Raw genomic sequence first — 16,665 nt, forward strand, 5'->3', positions numbered from 1 at the left:
TCACTTTTGAAGAGTCACTTTTTTGGTAAAATTATGGAGTTCACATCAGACTGTTCCCCATAATAAACTCCCACCTACAGGCAGAAAGTTTCTGTAGAACAAGTTACAGTTCCAGCAGGAATTAAGAGACGAAAGCAGGAAAGATGATAGAAGCAATTCAATAATGAACACTTGCCTTTCCTGTAATTGAGCAGTAGCTGAGATGCTTACCAGCCAGAAGTGAAGATAAAGCAGGGGTCAAACAAGAGTACTGGGATTTGAAGTTTCCAGTACAGCAAGACAGTTCTAGTAATAATTACACCAAGCTAGCAAGAAAGGCCTTGTGTGGCTTGATTTTTATTATTTGCTATGGTAATTCTTCCAACAGATGGACTGACAGGTGAATAGAAATTAAAGGGCAAGGGGCAGATTTTACAAATCTTAAGCGACTCTTCTCTCTCCAGTCCGCTCAGCAGAACTGGCTCCAAAACAGAAGAACAAATATAGGCAAACCAAGCGGCTGTAACCTGGAAACATCAGAGGTTACAACAGGGAATGGCACAGTTCACAAATGCACACAAGACATAGATGTGCAGAAATTCCATATAATCTCTAATTTACAGCACATTAGACAGATCTAGAAATATACCACAGGATGCTATGACGTTAATATCAATATTCCAGGTTCCTCTATGCTTTTGAATTAAGGACCTGGTTCAGAATAAAAAACTGTACAAATGACCTTGCATTCTGTGGATACCACCTCAGTATCACATTTTCTCAATAGAATTTTGATGTACTTTCACTTTGATATACTGTCACTTTAAAAGAACTGAAATTTTTAGGCAATCAGAAGATGCTCTTTTCTCCTCAAGCAGCCTCAATACATTTTACATAAACAAGAGTGCCACTTGGCTGGATTCTTGACGGCTCAGAGAAGGTTAACGATGTGAGAAGCGTAATCACCGCAGCGGAACCAACTAATAGGAAACACCAAAGCCAAGTCAGATGGACAAAGAAACAGATGGTAACAGGTCTACAGTGTTTGTCATGTAAGATCAAGCCGGAATTATAAACTGCCAGTTAGTTCTGATCAAAATGCTCATTTAATGATTTTTTTTTCTCCCTCCCCCTCTCTTCTCTCTTGCTCTGGACATCTATTTCACACTGCTCAGAAGGCCTTTCCTGGCATAACTTCCACCCAGTTGCACTAGCACACAAAGAATGCTTTATTCACTGCAATGCAACTTACCCAAATAGTTGTTGCTCTTTGACATCTCAGTAATGTTGATTTTAGTGGCTCCTTCAGGAATTTCCACTATCTTGTGGTAGCCAAGATTTGTTAGTGTGTGTTTGAAAACTCCAGACACAACCTTGCAAGCAGTGTTGTCCCCTCCACATATTCCACACTTGTCAATCACCTTGTCTGAACCCAGATAGTCATCACAGCCAATGCTCTGCAAAATAAAATAAGATTTCTTTTTCCAAGATCTTGCAACTGTAGACTTCAGACATGATAACCATAGACAGTATGACTTTCAGAGAACATTCAATCCTGAAAAGATTTTGTGAATTATCATTTCAGCAATTTCTTCCCTCGTTCTTCTGTATGCAAAAAGGCAATAAAAACCAGAGGGTTCACAGACTTGGGGATTTCAAGTTAGCCGACAGGTTACAGCCTGTTACCAAAAATACAAGAACACTAATGCATTGATCATTGCTGATTACATCCTCCTCAGCTGAAAGAAAAGAATCTCTTAACAACATAGTTCCTCTAGCTGCTAGTCAGAAAAGAGGTGAAGAGCTGTGACTTTGCTATAATCCAAAACAGGCTTTTTACAAAAGCAGAACTTTTTATATAATGTGTCCTCTAAAACTGAGCACTGAGCCTATTCTCACCAAAAGAGGTTTCTAAAAAGTCTTTATACTGCATCTAGACAGTTAGAGAAGCAATCGTCCTGTTCACTGAGTAGAAAAATGTTCAACCCACTCAGTAACACCCACTTAGACAGGATAGTTATTTAAAAAAAAAAATCATTTAAAATAATGTAAAATAAACAGCAGAAAAAGGGTTAAAACATTTGACAGAAACCGGAAAAAAAACTTTCCAACTTACTGCACTTTAAAAGTGCACATACTGTAGAGACTACCTCCTCTTATACAGAAATGTTTGTTTGTTGATCTTGCTGTTTTTTATTTACAGACTTTAAACAGCATTTATGACGAACACTTACTGTTTATATGATTAACTGGCACATGCAAAAAAGAACTTGCCATTCAGGTAAGAATGAAATATTACATAAGCCAGTAGAAGAGAAGCTTATCACGTATTTTATGAAATGTAGTAATTTGATGGAAACATTCAAAATAAACAACAGATTATTGTCAGAAATACTTGCAAATTCTTGATGAAAAAAATAGCTAATTATTATTTTATGATCTTTCCTGGAAGCAAACATCCAAGTAAGAGGTGGAAGGAAAATAATTTTTTGATACCACCAACTTACAATACAGGGAGTATCTTGAGCCTTGGCATCACTGTATTTCTTTGCTATTCCCAGCATTAAAGCTTGGCCCTTGCTGTGAATAATGTTCTAAACTGCAAGCCAGGGTCTGCTTACTTCCAGTATAAATATTTAACACCCAGCGCCTTTTTTGTGACTATCCAAGAAACACCGATAAAACCATCTAACTCATCACTATGAAGATCATATGGAGTTTGACAATGATACCTGTTTGCAGTCATGAAGCAAGAGAATGAAGAAGACACCTCAGCACTCTGTGTTTCACAGTGGGATAACCTGATAACTAAAAATCTGCTCCATCATATCAAATCTAGTGTGAGAAGATTGTTGCATAATTTCAAAGAGATTTTGGATTCAAATAGAAACACTTGGTTTAACATCTTGCATTTGCATTGCCTGGTGGAAATCGTAAAATCATGTATGAGTTCAATTTTTTTCTTTTGCCTCAAAATGCATTTTATTACTAACAAGGTAACACATTTTCTTAAACATAGGAATTACAAGTGTCACTATACCAAAACATACAATATGATTTCAGAGCTGCTAAAACAATCTGAAAAATGTGAGTGGTCTAAATTTAAGACAGTTGTGCCCAATGACTGATTAATCTCTGTACTAGCCCTCCTTGAAGGATATTTTGCTGAGAATATTTACGCTTTCTCTACCACATATTTTTTGGATGGAAGTGTAGTGGTACTTAGCATCAGCCTATGTTATACAGTGACCTACAGGAAATTTCCACTGCCAGCAAGTTGTTTTATGGAGACAATCCTTTCAAGTATGAGGTGTTACACAATATGAATTGCTAGCATAAATGTTTAATGGTGTTCTCCATCACTACAGAGTCCCACACAGGTTAATACAATTTTCCTCCCCTTCACAAATAAAAGTGAGTGTTTTATTCATTGAGACCATAACACACAACTATGGTGGGTCAGTCTGAACAGAACTAATTTTCACAGAAGACAGACAACCAATCATTACAAACGGGATTCCTCTATAGGGAATAAATATCAAACTTGTTTTAAAATCGCATGTCATTCTTAGTTAAATGTTGACTGACAGACAAAACAGCTGTCAATCTTCAGCTGTACTATTTGGAATTCTTCCCATAGAGGGTAATAGGAGACTGGGTCACAAAAAGTGCCTGGAGCCAAGGACCTAATAATCTGAAGCGAGCAACCGACTGAGGAAAAAGCCACAGAACCACAAATATATAAATAAGATAAAGAATAAGATAATAAATAACACAAGAAAATAAATACAATAAATAAGATAGTAAATACAATAAATAAGAAAATATAAATAAATAAGAAGATATAAATAAATGATATATATTATGCAGAGTGTACTCATCTATGCAGTTTACAAACCAACAGAACAGGTATTTAGCAACAAATTACAATTTTACAAAGTAAAAATAAAAACCTTTACTGGGGCATCTACTAAGGCTTCCATGGAAATGATGTGCTTTAAAGATGAATACTGCATAGCTTTCAGAAGAGGAGGCCAGTTATTACTAATACATTCTAGAAAACCTTGACATTTGCTTAATACAGTTTAGGCAGGCATATAAAAATGCCTGTGTCCTCTCTAATATTTCCAGATCTAGCAAGGATATCATACAGCAAGCCTGTGTCCCATGTGTTCTATGGGAATCTACCTTTCTAACTGTATAAAGCATAGATTTCTAGCACTGACAGGTCATGACATACTGGATCACCTGTTACTGGACCAGGACTCAATACTTAAGAGTGTCCGGGGCTTGGTCCAGAGTAATTTTGAAAAGATGAAAGAAACACCTTTTTGGCAAGCTGATTCCATTTTCTTTCTACTTTCTACTTTTAAACAGCCTCTGGAAGCTGTGCAGAGATTTGGAATGGTTAGTCATCCTTGTAGAACTACACTGGTAAACCGAATTCACCCAAATTAACCAAATATGTAGATCCATGTAACTGTACTGAACAAATAATTCAGGATTTTTTTTTTTCTGTTATGTCTATAAATTTAAGAAGTACCACCTTGCTACTTGGCTAATGTACATTCACATAATAATATAAACCCACTTCTAACTTCTCTCAGGATGTGGTATTCATTACATGTAAGCATATATATATACACATAGCAAACATAAACCCCCTTATCACATTGCCTAATACACTGTGATACATGATCAAGAAAAAAATAATGTTAAGGGAAGAAGTGACACCAACTGGAATCCACTGTGAACGTTCCTTCCAGTATTTGCTGTGGGAACATGAATAAGTCTTAACTATGTCAATAGATAGAAAGATCGTATGTTTTTTTAGATAGGCAGATAGGTCTGAAATCTCAGAGAGTCTCCTTGTACAACTCTGGAAGTTTGACATGTGAAGCGAGTGCCAAATACATCAACACCCAACTTAAAAGCCGAGTACACTCACAATGCTGAAAGGTGGCCTCAGTCAGTGAAGAATTCACACTTGGTTTTCATCATGTAATACACATTTAAGGAACCCAAAAGCAGATGTCACTTTCCGAGCCACATCACCCACAACATTCCTCCTATGAATGTAGAAATACTAGCATTGTGAATACGAGATGAATGAGAAGACAAAGGTAAATGCATTCTGCCCACCAAAAGGATTTTGGACAGGACTACTGCAAGCTGTTCCTCAGCTATCAATATGAGGAGGTCTATAACACGTGTCCCTTAAAATATTTTCTTGCAAAGTGCTGTTTCTTAGAAGAGGTACTTTTCACTTGCATTATCCGTACATCTTCTGTACTGTTCAACTATTTTTGCAAAGTGGTTCAAGAAACTCTTTTAAGTTATAAGTTAGCAAGAAAGACACTGTTCAAGAATTACAGCCAAAATTAATTTAAATAAAAACCCGTGAGAGAAACAAGGGACAATCTGGATGAAATATCCAGTGGTGGACTTAATAGGTATTTAGGACTATGTATACAATAGAACGGGGCTGGTGCCAGGCATTTGAAAACATGAAGTGCTGATCCTTGAAATGGAAAACAGTTGTTACAATTCCAGTACTAAATGATTCTATTAAAAATTGAAAACTATGTGGTAGAGTGGCATAAATAATACAACATGACAGTAAGTTGCTTCCGCTGCTTTAGCTGCATTGTATTGTCAGGTAGGAAAGCCACAGTTATGACCTGTAGTATATTAACACCATTAACTTTACAAATTAATTATATTGACAGGTAGTTTAGCTCAAAGTTATAACACATAAGTAATTTGGAGTCTGGGCATCCATGGGGCTAGAATGGAGGAGAATAAAGTGTTTACTAAAAGTCACACAAGTATAAGTCAAGAATTCGAAGAAAAGTGTCAGGGACAGTTACGGCTGTACGAGAGCTGATCCAGCTGCTAAAGAAATGGTAGGCAAGGTAATGCAAGAACAGTAATCGAGCAAGGCATGGCCTAAAACACCACTTCAAGAAGTTAAGTGGGTAGCAGAAAAATACCTGGCTACTGGTGGGAGACCTGCTTTAACAACACTGTATATTATCAATAAATCTTAGTCCTATGAATCGCTGAGGCTACTGCTAATTAAGTTTTATATGCTACTCTTGCATAAAACAGAGCTTCATCAGAGCCACCACATTGGCTGTTCTGCTTGAGAAATACTGAATCTCCCCCAGTTTGTTATCACTGATTTAGCCACCAAAACACATGTACTCTTTTGAGGAGAAGTTATTTACTAGGACACGTTTAGGATTTTGCAAAATTTGTATTTAGCTTCTCATTGACATTCAGATAAGGAAGATGTGGTGAGTGGGTTCTAGCTATATATCTTTTTTTAATTAGGTATCACAGACTCTGATCCAAATGTCAAGAGTCTGGCATTTCCATCATTCATACTGTAAATCTGCATATACTGCACTATAAAGGAACATCATTTTAAACCAAGCCAAGATAAAGCAGAATTAAAGACAGACTGGTACTGAAGTAATAATTTTTAACTTCTGCCATTATAGGATGCAGAAAAAAAAACCAAGAGGAAGAAAATGCTTTAAAGCTGACCCGTATATAAGTAATAAATTCAAGATTATGTGGTAAATTACTCAAACACGGTCTTCTCAGCACATAGCTATTATTTTGCTTTTTGTGCTTCTCAGGTCCATGAACAGAGTTGAATCTTTTTGTAAGAAATCCTGTGGGGCTTTTTCCAGGTATCTTGTTTTTTCTGTAGCTTATTGTGCTTTCTTAGAATTGCACCTGAGTAATCTACTCCAAGGATAGATTTTGAATAAAACACCAGCACCAAAAAAAAAAAAAAAAAAAGCAAAAGTCACTGTGCTCTTCATACATATAAGCAACAAACGGAAATACATAAAACACGTGTGTGTGTGTCTACACAGCTATACATGTGCCCCGAAATGACCCTTATTCTCTCGTTATCTGCACTAGAGGCTATACAGCCTGCTTGCTTTACTTCCCAAAAGGAGGAACTGACCCACTGTAGATCAGCAGTGATACATGTGATGAATTCTGCAGTTGCAGCTTATTGAGCAGTCATTACTGGTTATGACTGTTGAGGAGATTCTGCCCTACCAATAGCATGGGAACAGTAAATCCAACACAAGTTCAGTATCTGAGGTAAGGTTCTCGGTTCTCCCACTTCCCTTCTCCTAGAAATTACTATTTTCCTTTCATTCTCCTAGATGGTCTATAGGATTATTTTCACCAGTACAGAACAAGAAACACAGAGTACACCTTACAGCACTTGTTCTACTGTTATTATAGTCTATCAAATGAAGCATGTAGAGGGTAGATTGCACACTGTAATATAACAATTTTCCCACAGAATCATGCTACTAGTTAGTACTGCTCTACCTTTTTAGGTTCTATTGGCTGCATGGCACTATCCAACGAAAATTTAGTGCTTCACTTGCCACTAGCTTAATTTAGAATTTGCCAGAGAAACTGAGGTTCCGGTGATCCATAGAAACGTCAGTGGAAACTGCCTCTTCTGAGTTTTCCTCTCTTGGTTTTGCTCTTGAGCAAAACCTCTAAGGTCCCCTCCCCACATGCCTAACTCAAGTCCATAGAAGAAAACACTTCTGCACTTACCTAATCCCTCCTTTCAAAATAAATTAAATAAACTATGGCATCTCTGAGAACAATGAAGGAGAAGAATAACTGTAAAAAGAGGGGAAATATTACAAATGTTGTTAAGGGTAGTATCATTTGGCTTTTCCCTAAACTCTAAGAATTTTCCTGAACATGAGTATTCAGGTCTGCCAAAAAAATACTCCTTCAAGCACAAAGATATTATTATTATTATTAGTCACAAAATCTATGATCATGCTAAAGCTGAAGGTCAGGAAAGATGTCATAATAAGCTAGAAATACAGCAACAATTTAACTGAAAAAAGGAAAAAGCTAAGCTTCTTAACAGATTAATAAAGGGAGCATTAGAGCCACTTAGGGTAAAGTTGAAAGGTGATAAAAGCATGTAGACAAGGAGACAATTCTTCCATCATTCTTGGTCTTTTCTAACAAATGCTGGAGCATTAAGTTTTTAACTAACCCTGCTCTACATTGTTCATAGTTCTGCTGTTAAGAGAATCATCTTTGACCTTCTTTCATCCCCAATTTAATAAAGAGCTTCCCATATTCTAGCCAAATTTCTAAGGTAGACTGAGCTTTTCCTGCCATGTCAGGTATCTGTTCCATAAACAGTCTGATGTTTTTATGGCCCAAGCCTTTCAAACAGAAATGGGAAGATGTTATCTTAATAATTCAACCAGTAATGAAACGGACACAATTGAACTTGCGCATCAGAAATTTATTGTTGCCCCCAGGACAGGTGAGGTCACCATTTGTACAGTAAGTAAACAAGCTTCCCAAAACCCGAGATGCAAACTTAGAGGCTTCTTCACCAACCAGCAATGTAACTGCATTTTTACCAAAACAAGGCTGCTGTCTATTTTTGTAACAGTTTAATTCCAAAACAACTTATCTATAGGAGAAATTAGCTTCCATTTTGTGACAACATGCAAAGCACTTCATCAGCAAGCCAAGGAATAGATTTGATATCCTGCAATTTTCATACTGGTTATGGCCGAAGTTTAGCCTGGAGATAAGTAGGAATTTGTGAGTGCGTGTGCACAAGCAGTTGGAATGGTTGGCAGCGAAACAGCATACAGACAAACCGCATGGTATTTACTTCTAGAATACAGGCTTGATTTTGACTTGGCTAGAGGGGAAGCTCCAGATCCTCAAGAGACACTTTTAAGATAAGCAACAGATGCTTGACATACCTCGAGTCTGATAGCACTATCTTTAGGTTATTAAGAAGCAGAAAGGTAACTACATATAATTACAACCTCTGTATTCCTCAGAATAAAATCTGGTTTTATTTGTGCAAAGCACAGAAATGCCTGAGTGCTGTTACAAGCATCATTATATCTAAGGCAACAGTCCCCAAAACCCTGTAAAAACATCGCATAGCTGACCCACCCAGCACCATGAGATGTCACAACACCATGTCCCACAGCAGAGTACCGCTGCCAGAAACAAAGAAAACCCTACAACCCACACATACATATCCAGACTACCAAGCCACCCTCCGAACACCACAGTCCACCATCACTCCCAACCAACTCCCAACCAACGTAGGGACGATGATCGAGCTGTTCAAGAGCTACAAATTAGTCACCTATGGTCACAGTCAGGAGAAGGGGTGAATAAGCAGCTGCCTTTTCAGATTGTTTTTATTTCTGGAAGGGTAAGATTGCTAGAACCACCTGCAGTCATACTGGAGGTCTGTGGGAGAACCCAAACTCCTTCCAGACATAAGTCCCAGACCATGCCTCCATTATACCACTATTTTTACTTTGTTTCCTGTAACCAAACTTAAAGCTGCTATTGATGTGCACTCCTCAAGAAAATTGTTTTGCAAGTGGAACGAAGTTAGAAACCCTGTTGATGCAGAAACCAGAAAAAAAGTCTCATTTTCCCTAGCAATGTAGGGCTAACACAGCTACAGGAATGTCAGACTAATTTCTTTCTGGTTTGTGCATCAACTGCATTATTAACTAGACTCCAATTATAGAACAATGACCTGTACGAATGACACTTCAATAACAGCTTAACTACATTTCTATTGCTCGTCTAATAACTTGCATTTTCTGCTTCTACAAACATACAGTGAACAAGAGACATTCCTTTATTATAACTTACAGAAAAAACCACTGACAAAGCTCTCCTTCCAGTATGTAAAGTTCAGAATATGCTATATAGATTTCAACTAAGTTCCCTGAAATGTATAGGAATCTTCACAGCTGAAAGAGGCCTTAGGAGGAACAGTTATCTAACATCCACAGACCTTCTCCTCTTGGTGGTCTCTTGACTCTGAGAACACACCACTGCATACTTCTGGTATTATCCATTTCCCCACTTTTTACACTATAAGCAATGTCATGTTTCTCACTGCACCGGGGAGGAGGGGCAGAATTGATTCAACCTTAGCTATTCCTTTCTTCTACCATCACCACCTCCCTCCTGTTGCTGCTCATTGATACAGTACTTCTATTCTTGAGAGCACTAACAACTCAACAGTGTTTTTTTCTTGGCTGCTAACATGTGCTTCATTTCAAATGGATATAGAATACAGGCTCATCTAGTTACCACAGCTTAGTAATGTTTTTGAACATGTACATGGTCATTTGCGTTTACAGAAAATACTCAAATCCCACCATTCAAACTGACTGCAAATGGTTAGAGAGATGGCTGAGGTAAAGGGGAGGAAGAGGAAAAATGTAAAAGAGAACCCAGATATAGGCTAATTAAACTGCACTTTCTCTTTTGTGAATGTAATTGTAATACTTGCTCAACTTAATGTGATGGTAAAGCAAACGTTGCTGGGTGTTTTTTGGGTTTTATTTTAATTCCTCACCTTAAATGCTTGAGCAGACCATTGAAACCATTTAAGAGTCATTTATTTTTCCTAAACATACTGTTTCCTTTGTGCATTTCGTTCAAGATGGACAAGTCAGTATTGTCTTGTTAAATCTTCACTTTCATTTCCAGTTAACAGCATTTCGGTATTACATAGAGGAGCTGTAATTTTTTATACAGACATTATTTCGAAAGCCCACAATAGAGGAAATTAAAACAACTGTACTTTGCAATGTCCACTATTCCATCATTCTAAGTTCCATCATTCTAAGACAATATACTGCAAAGCTTTTATTGCATTGCCATGATTGAATTTTACTTATTGGCTTTTGGAAGTAATAGCTTTTCTGTTCTCTCACACCTATAAGCAATATCTGAGTACCAAGGTTAGTGCGTTTAAATGGAGTGCTCTGCTTTACATATAAGCTCAACACTGAAATGTTGTCATGCAGTATCCAATTCTGAACTTCCACCTCTCTGATCTACCTGATGCAAGAGAGCCTTATGCATTTTCTGAGGCACTCATTAGCTGGCAGTCAGACTGTTATTCAGAATTTAAAAGCCTTTGAGCAGGAGCATGACAGAAGTAAGAGCTCTTGAAAGAAAAAGGTGTCTAACAGGTAACAGCATGAACTGCTGACAATTAAGAACTACATGTGCTCCTTCAAGACATTGCACAAATTATTGTTACTAAGCCACTTTCACACAAGGCCATCTGGGGTTACAACATGACAAAATTGTCAAATAAACAGGCATCTAGGATTTCACTCCTGTAGTATTCTTGATCTTTTACTCAGGGTCTGCTCCATTACACATTTAGAAAGTAGTCTGCCCTCCACCTTTACAGGAATTCCTTGCTTTTCCTCCTCAGTCCTGAAATGGTTTCTTTTTTCTCACTCCCATTCAAAACACATGCAGGGATGAAGTCACAGTCACAGCATAAGGCTGCTCAGCTCCAAAAGCAGTCCATTGCACTCGGTATCCAACTCTCCTTTGAATATTCCAGACCTTCTCATGATGTAACATCTAGTGGGACCTTTTTTTTTTTAGCTCCCTAGTGAAATTGTGCTAAAAGATGGTGCATTACCTTCATATAAAACATCTCTCTCCATGACCATGGTCCAGATGTTCTCAGCTGTGTGAATGCAGTGGGTTCTTGAGCCAAGAACATGCAGGGAGCTTCAAAAGGATTAGTAAGAGTGTTTTCTTCTGAGTCTCTTCTAATCTGCCCCTGCCCCCCAATTTAATAAGCAGAGTATATGTGCAGTAAGTGGTCTGATATTCCAAAATTTGTCCAACAATATCTTCTTCATGGAGAAATATATTTGTATTACATTAGTTTCTCTTAATCCAAAACCCACTGAAATCACTGGAAAGGCTCCCTTTGAAATCTGTAGGAGTTGGGCCTAGGAATTAGCTCTAGTCTCCAGTGAAACGCCATCTACAAAAGATACAATAGTAGGTATAATTTGCTGTTCTTGATTCACCAGGAACAGCTTGCTGAAATCACAATTTACTTCACAGACCTTTGTAAGCACGAGGATTTTCAACTTAAGAGTTGTGGGATTCATTGTACCACAAATGCAGCATGATTAATGGCCTTTCAGAGCCCTCTCACCTCAGACAATAACCTGAGAGGTCTCCATGGGGACTCTTTGTCTGTATCTAGTCTTATAAAGGTCTTGAACTCTGAAGGAATATAATGTTGTTAATTTTGTCAGTTGGCTTATGATTCTACTGTTTAGTCCTCAAATTTCATCTTAAGTTAATCAAACCTCAAGCCCACCAGGACAACTACAAAAAGCTAGATGATACAAGGAAAAAAGAATTTAATGCAATCACCAACAGCCTTTTATACTCAGTGGTTGCTTCGCAGATACCTTAATCTCTTTCACACTTTTGCCACTGGAAACGATCATTACCATTGTAGCCAGAAGCAGAAGATTTGTTATATCAATCCCAATTTAACTAACAGGTTTACCCACCTCAATGTTAAATTTACAATTACTGACTTTTTAGCAAAGCATTTGGTATGTAAATACTGTTGTCTGTAATACACAACTTCTGTGACAGAGACTTCAAGCTAAAGATGTAAATATTTGACTTTCTGGGAGTTCTCTTACACATTAGTTTCCTCAGTAAGATCTTGCCTTCAAAGCTTTTAAGAACCATGCCAGTGTTACTGTCTCAGAGGTTAGCTATGCTTTCCCCCAGTAAGTCTGAGAAGCTTTCACGTATTTTTAGAGATGATATCTGTTCTCCTTCCTGTCATCTATTCACATAACTTGTTTGTAATTTCTGAAACAAAATTTTGCATTCCTGAGGCCAAACTGCATACCAACTCCTTTATTTGTTATTTACAAAATTCTCTCTCACATAAACAGAACTGTAACTAACTAGAGGATTTCTCTCAGGAGCCTCTAAAGAACTGATACAAGATTTAAACTAATCTAGCAAACACTACACCCAGCTTTAATAAAGTATGAAATCTGAACACAAGCTTTATTACTTTATCAATCTGTTATTCATCCATCAAATATCCATTTGGGTAAGACAACACCTAGATATACACATGTAATCCAGGTTAGCCTTTTGACAAAGAAACTTATGAGAAAGTCATTTATTAGAGTTCTTTTGATTTGAAGACTCGTTTTGAATCAACTCCTTCTTCACTGATCCTCAAAGAAGGCAGCAAGTTTTATTGGTCCCCAGTGCAACACAGAAAATATGGCCGTCATTTAACACACAGTCTGGAACACAACTGTGTGAGCTAAGAAAAACTTGTCAGTGAGAACGGGAAGAGCTGGGGAATCATGCCCATCACTGAGACTCAATTCTGAAAACGGGAAAATTGGGCAAATAATCAGGTTGAATATGGTCTTGGGAAACTAAACATAAAACACAACTCACCAGAGAAGCAGAAAGTGAAACCAGAGTGGTTTTTGGCTCATTTCAGGTTTCCAGTTCTGGGCCTAAAGCTGCTTAGGTTCAGTTCCAGTTAAATCATCAGTCTAATGTAAGCTGGGTCACATGGTTTGGTAAATCAGCCCACATTGCAAAATATGAGAGAAATGTAAGGACCACATGATGAAAGCAGGCTTACAAAGAGGGGCTTTGGCCAGGAAGACAGCCTCATTCTTTTTCATGCTTCCTAAACAGTGTGAGCACCTCTGAGATTTCAGTGCTGCAGCTGCATCTGGTAGTCAGAGCAGGACTGGCTAGAAATTCTGGCGCTGCACTCCCTAGAAAGGTGTCCAGAAACACTACAACCAGAGCTTGGCAGTTGCAGGATAAAGCCTCTTTAACTGGGTTTCCCAGGCTCTGAACTAGACAGCTTAAAGCTGAGTTTTCTTGTGTACCACTCTTGGGAAGTTAGCTGCCCAGGCTGAAGGCTAACTTGCATAATGCAGCGATCCAGCCTTGAACCACAGAGCTGATATGTCTCCTGCCCTCCTTTTTCCTGGGAGGTGCTTCTAAGGTCAGGGTCTCCCCACTGGTCTCTGTCTGAGCTACGCTGCAGGCACACCTGTGCTGGATCTTGTACCACCCAGATTCTGACCCCGTTCCTGACCTGCTGACTTGATCTTCTGGCTTGAGGTAGGATCTAGCTCATCATAGGGATTGGCTTTGACATCTGCACTGTTGACTGAGTCTGGCAGCCATCAGCAGGCCTGCCCTACTTGCTCTGGAACTGGGGACATGCACCCTTTTTGGTAAGGCCATTGTCTGCTTAGTTTGTTGAGATTCTCAGCTCCAGGTTCACATTCTCCTATGGATCAGCATGCCCTTGTTGCTCCTGACACTGTAGATGAGACTGTCCAAATGAGTATTTCTTTTTCCTTATTTCTTTTCCCTGTGGCTATCAAACTACCCCACTACTCCAAGTTCCAGTCAAAGGAAAAAGAGATATCCTGCTTCGGGCAATGCAGCTTGCTTACTGAATAGAAAAAAAGAAACCCAAAATAAGCAAGTTAATATTGCTGTAGGTAAGCTAGAACTCTCGGAATAAAAATAAGCACAAAATAGACCACTTGAATTTTTCCCCTAATCGGGGAGTTTGCACTGTGCAGTTGTTACTGGCATTTTACTATATGTCATGATGTAACACTGTAACCAACAGTGCTTCAAAACGTAGACAGTCTTGAAGCTCTTAGTAACATGTGATAAGAAGAAAATAAATGTAGAATATCTGTTCCTGCATGCTCCTACATTCTTTTTGAAGTTAAGGGGAAACACTGTTTTTTCTTCTTAGCCTAGGAATGTTGAAAGATTTGACAAAAAAAAAAAAAAAAAAACAACAACCCTGAAAGGTTTTAAATTACTGAACAAAAGGCTGTATTATTTAGCACCACTGGGAATAAATGCTTGGTCCCCACGCAAATCAGGTGAGGCTATCTGGTGACTATTAGAGAATGTGAAGAGAAACTACAGCTTGGGTAACTGAGAAAAAGGGAAACTCACTAATTAAAAGACCTGTTTTTCTGCAATTTACAGTCCTTGGTAAAGTTCTACGTATCATGTAACAAGCTGCCATTCAAACCAGATCTGTGATCCACACAAGGAAGCATTCAGAATCTGAGAGTGACCAGCAAAGGTATTTCAGCAAGAACTGCAAAAACCATGAAGTAGGTAAGACTCCACAGTAAGCCTAGTAGAGTTTGGCTTTATTCACAGCATTGAGGCCGATGGCAATACGTTCTTTGACTTAAGAGATTACTTACAGAATACTCATATACTAATGAAGAACGTAAAGTCTCAGAACATCAATTACACTACTGGAAAATACAATCAATCAAAATCCTCCAATCCCCAAACAAAACATAACTAATTACCGTCACAGAATTTGAAACTAAATTTTATTATCCCACCTCACCAACTTACGTCCTATAAGATACAAGATTAATGATGTCGTCCACAAGGTGGCGCTTACAATCCTTGTGAACTCAAAACGTAGAAGGCCTACGCAAAAAGAAGTTAATTTGTCTACACCTAAACACAAAGTTTGTATTGTTCTTCTTTTCAAATTAGCCTCTATTGCATGAATAACAACTACTGCTATTTTGTTATCAGTAATACATTCTTAAAATGTATCAGTCAATCCAAAGATTTCTTTTGGCTTGGGAGGTTATTTTAATCTGAAATAAAGCACTATACAAAACTGAAATGAAGGCCAAAGTCTCAAACTGATTTTTCTTGCATCATGTGCTCTCCTTGTCTGGAGACCAGGTGAGCTTCATTTATCAATCATAAATAAGTATTTTAATCCAAATCCTGCTGTCTTTCCTCAAAAGGAATCTTCATTAACTTCAAAGTTGACATCAACTGGAAATTTGTCAAGTCACAGAGTCATGCCTACTTACGGATTTGACAAGGCAGAATTATGTCAATGCCATGGTCTTCACAATCCAAAATTTACTAAGAAATTTAAATGACTTCTGGTTTTAACTGTATCAAACAGAAGTATATATTGTATTTTTTTTTACACTCGCTTGTATTTTTGTGTAAAATTAAATCACTCACACTGAGTCAGTGGAAATGAATAGAGAAAGATCAAATTATGGAGCACCTGAGAAAATTTTACAGATACAAATCTTTGGGACCAGATGGGATGCAACCAAGGGTGCCAATGGAATTGGATGACATCACTGGTGATTGGTGGCAATGCCCAGTGACTGGAAAAAGCAAATGCCGCATCCATGTTCAGTAAGGGCAAGAAGGACAACCTTAGGCTCAGTTGCAGGTTGGTCACCCAAATCTCAGCCCTCAGAAAGACAGCAGAGCCAATCCTCCTGGAAGTAATTTCCAAGCACATGAAGAACAAAACAAACAAACAAAAAATTATTGGGAACAACCATCACGGATTTACTAAGGTCAAGTCATGCCTGAACAAGCTATGGTCTTCTGTGATTAAATGACTAGTTCAATGGGTAAGTGGAAAAGAGTGGATGCTTTTGGCCTTGACTTTTGTGAGGCTGTCAACATAGTCTCCCACAGTATTCTTAAAGCCAAACTGGAGAAATCCAGACTGGGTAAGTCAACAATAAGGTGGGTGGGAAGCCAGTTGGGTTGCCAGACTTAAAAGGTAGTCATCACTGCTCCAAAATCCAACTGACAGGTAGTTACTAGTGGCATCCCTCTGGGAGGCCTACTGGAGTCAATACTGGTTAACATTTCTTTAAGGACCTGGACAGAAAGACATGAGTGTGCTGTCAGTAAATGTACAGATGATACCAAATTGTGGGCAGTAGTCAA

General features: G+C 38.2%; 1 protein-coding gene across 1 annotated transcript in view; it reads right to left on the reverse strand.

The window, feature by feature from the left end:
• Nucleotides 1-16,665, reverse strand: part of THSD4 (thrombospondin type 1 domain containing 4) — a gene marked incomplete at both ends in the record, with an annotated part of 302,482 nt that overhangs the window by 68,582 nt on the left and 217,235 nt on the right. The window contains one exon of the mRNA XM_082005338.1: nucleotides 1,232-1,436. Within this exon, the coding sequence (XP_081861464.1) occupies nucleotides 1,232-1,436 (205 nt within the window). The remainder of the gene's footprint in view (nucleotides 1-1,231; nucleotides 1,437-16,665) is intronic.

The sequence above is a fragment of the Phaethon aethereus genome, assembly GCF_964289735.1.
Source record: "Phaethon aethereus genome assembly, chromosome: 12".
In the NCBI taxonomy this organism is placed as follows: domain Eukaryota; kingdom Metazoa; phylum Chordata; class Aves; order Phaethontiformes; family Phaethontidae; genus Phaethon; species Phaethon aethereus.